The 2,500-nt window shown below is 50.5% G+C and overlaps 1 protein-coding gene across 1 annotated transcript in view; it reads left to right on the forward strand.

Annotated features, from left to right (window-relative positions):
* dnai2b (dynein, axonemal, intermediate chain 2b) overlaps nucleotides 1-2,500 on the forward strand; it is a 26,545-nt gene that overhangs the window by 3,680 nt on the left and 20,365 nt on the right. Inside the window, exon 2 of the mRNA XM_028572607.1 lies at nucleotides 1,991-2,152. Within this exon, the coding sequence (XP_028428408.1) occupies nucleotides 1,991-2,152 (162 nt within the window). The remainder of the gene's footprint in view (nucleotides 1-1,990; nucleotides 2,153-2,500) is intronic.

Below are 2,500 nucleotides of genomic sequence, written 5' to 3' on the forward strand. Positions count from 1 at the left end.
AACATGTCTTATATTTTAGATTCTTCAAAGTAGCCCCCCTTTGCTTTTTTTGATAACTCTGCAAACCCTTGGTGTTCTCTCAATGAGCTTCATGAGGTAGTCACCTGAAATGGTTTTACCTTCACAGGTGTGCTTTGTCAGGGTTCATTAGTGGAATTATTTCCCTTATTAATAAAAAAAGCAAAGGGTGGCTACTTTGAAGAATCTAAAATATAAGACATGTTTTCAGTTATTTCACACTTTTTAGTGTAATAATAATATGAAGCTATATATGATAATGTCTGTCTGTCTGTCTGCCTGCCTGCCTGCCTGTCTGTCTGCTGATATGAACTCAGGTGTCTCCTGTCTGTCTGTCTGTCTCTGTGTCTGTCTGTCTGTCTGTCTGTCTGTCTGTCTCTGTGTCTGTCTGCCTGTCTGTCTGCCTGCCTGTCTGTCTGCTGCTGATATGACCTCAGGTGTGTCCTGTCTGTCTGCCTGCCTGTCTGTCTGCTGCTGATATGACCTCAGGTGTGTCCTGTCTGTCTGCCGGCCTGTCTGTCTGCTGCTGATATGACCTCAGGTGTGTCCTGTCTGCCTGCCTGCCTGTCTGTCTGCTGCTGATATGACCTCAGGTGTGTCTGTCTGTCTGCCTGCCTGTCTGTCTGCTGCTGTATGACCTCAGGTGTGTCCTGTCTGTCTGCCTGACCTGTCTGTGTGCTGCTGATCTGACCTCAGGTGTGTCCTGTCTGTCTGCTGATATGACCCAGGTGTCTGTCTGCTGCTGTCTCAGGTGTGTCCTGTCTGTCTGCCTGCCTGTCTGTCTGCTGCTGATATGACCTCAGGTGTGTCCTGTCTGTCTGCCTGCCTGTCTGTCTGCTGCTGATATGACCTCAGGTGTGTCCTGTCTGTCTGTCTGCCTGCCTGTCTGTCTGCTGCTGATATGACCTCAGGTGTGTCCTGTCTGTCTGCCTGCCTGTCTGTCTGCTGCTGATATGACCTCAGGTGTGTCCTGTCTGTCTGCCTGCCTGTCTGTCTGCTGCTGATATGACCTCAGGTGTGTCCTGTCTGTCTGCCTGCCTGTCTGTCTGCTGCTGATATGACCTCAGGTGTGTCCTGTCTGTCTGCCTGCCTGTCTGTCTGCTGCTGATATGACCTCAGGTGTGTCCTGTCTGTCTGCCTGCCTGTCTGTCTGCTGCTGATATGACCTCAGGTGTGTCCTGTCTGTCTGCCTGCCTGTCTGTCTGCTGCTGATATGACCTCAGGTGTGTCCTGTCTGTCTGCCTGCCTGTCTGTCTGTCTGCTGCTGATATGACCTCAGGTGTGTCCTGTCTGTCTGCCTGCCTGTCTGTCTGCTGCTGATATGACCTCAGGTGTGTCCTGTCTGTCTGCCTGCCTGTCTGTCTGCTGCTGATATGACCTCAGGTGTGTCCTGTCTGTCTGCCTGCCTGTCTGTCTGCTGCTGATATGACCTCAGGTGTGTCCTGTCTGTCTGCCTGCCTGTCTGTCTGCTGCTGATATGACCTCAGGTGTGTCCTGTCTGTCTGCCTGCCTGTCTGTCTGCTGCTGATATGACCTCAGGTGTGTCCTGTCTGTCTGCCTGCCTGTCTGTCTGCTGCTGATATGACCTCAGGTGTGTCCTGTCTGTCTGCCTGCCTGTCTGTCTGCTGCTGATATGACCTCAGGTGTGCCTGCCTGTCTGCCTGCCTGTCTGTCTGCTGCTGATATGACCTCAGGTGTGTCCTGTCTGTCTGCCTGCCCTGTCTGCTGCTGATATGACCTCAGGTGTGTCCTGTCTGTCTGCCTGCCTGTCTGTCTGCTGCTGATATGACCTCAGGTGTGTCCTGTCTGTCTGCCTGCCTGTCTGTCTGCTGCTGATATGACCTCAGGTGTGTCCTGTCTGTCTGCCTGCCTGTCTGTCTGCTGCTGATATGACCTCAGGTGTGTCCTGTCTGTCTGCCTGCCTGTCTGTCTGCTGCTGATATGACCTCAGGTGTGTCCTGTGTGTCTGCAGGTGAACACCGAGCGCTTTGAGTCAGACAGCTGTGGGATAAACCATGTGGAGGGGGGGTGGCCCAAAGACATCAACCCTCAGGAGATGGAACAGACCATCCGCTACAGGAAGAAGGTGGAGAAGGACGAGAGCTACGTCAACAGCCTGCTGGCACTGGGCGGAGTAAGATACTCATTCATCTTTATATATATACAGTGGGGGAAATAAGTATTTGACCCCTTGCTGATTTTGCAGGTTTGCCCACTTACAAAGAATGCAAAAATCTACAATTTTAATCATATGTACATTCTAACAGTGAAAGACAGAATCCCAAAGAAAATTCCAGAAAATCACATCATATGAATTTATTAAAATTGATAACCATCTGATGAGGAAAAACAAGTATTTGACCCCCTGGACAAACAGCATGTTAATATTTTGTAGAAAAGCCATTATTGGCCAGCACAGATGTCAAACGGTTTTTATAGTTGGTGACAAGGTTTGTGCACATTTCGGCAGGGATGTTGGCCC

The sequence above is a fragment of the Perca flavescens genome, unplaced genomic scaffold, assembly GCF_004354835.1.
Source record: "Perca flavescens isolate YP-PL-M2 unplaced genomic scaffold, PFLA_1.0 EPR50_1.1_unplaced_scaf_20, whole genome shotgun sequence".
Taxonomy (NCBI): domain Eukaryota; kingdom Metazoa; phylum Chordata; class Actinopteri; order Perciformes; family Percidae; genus Perca; species Perca flavescens.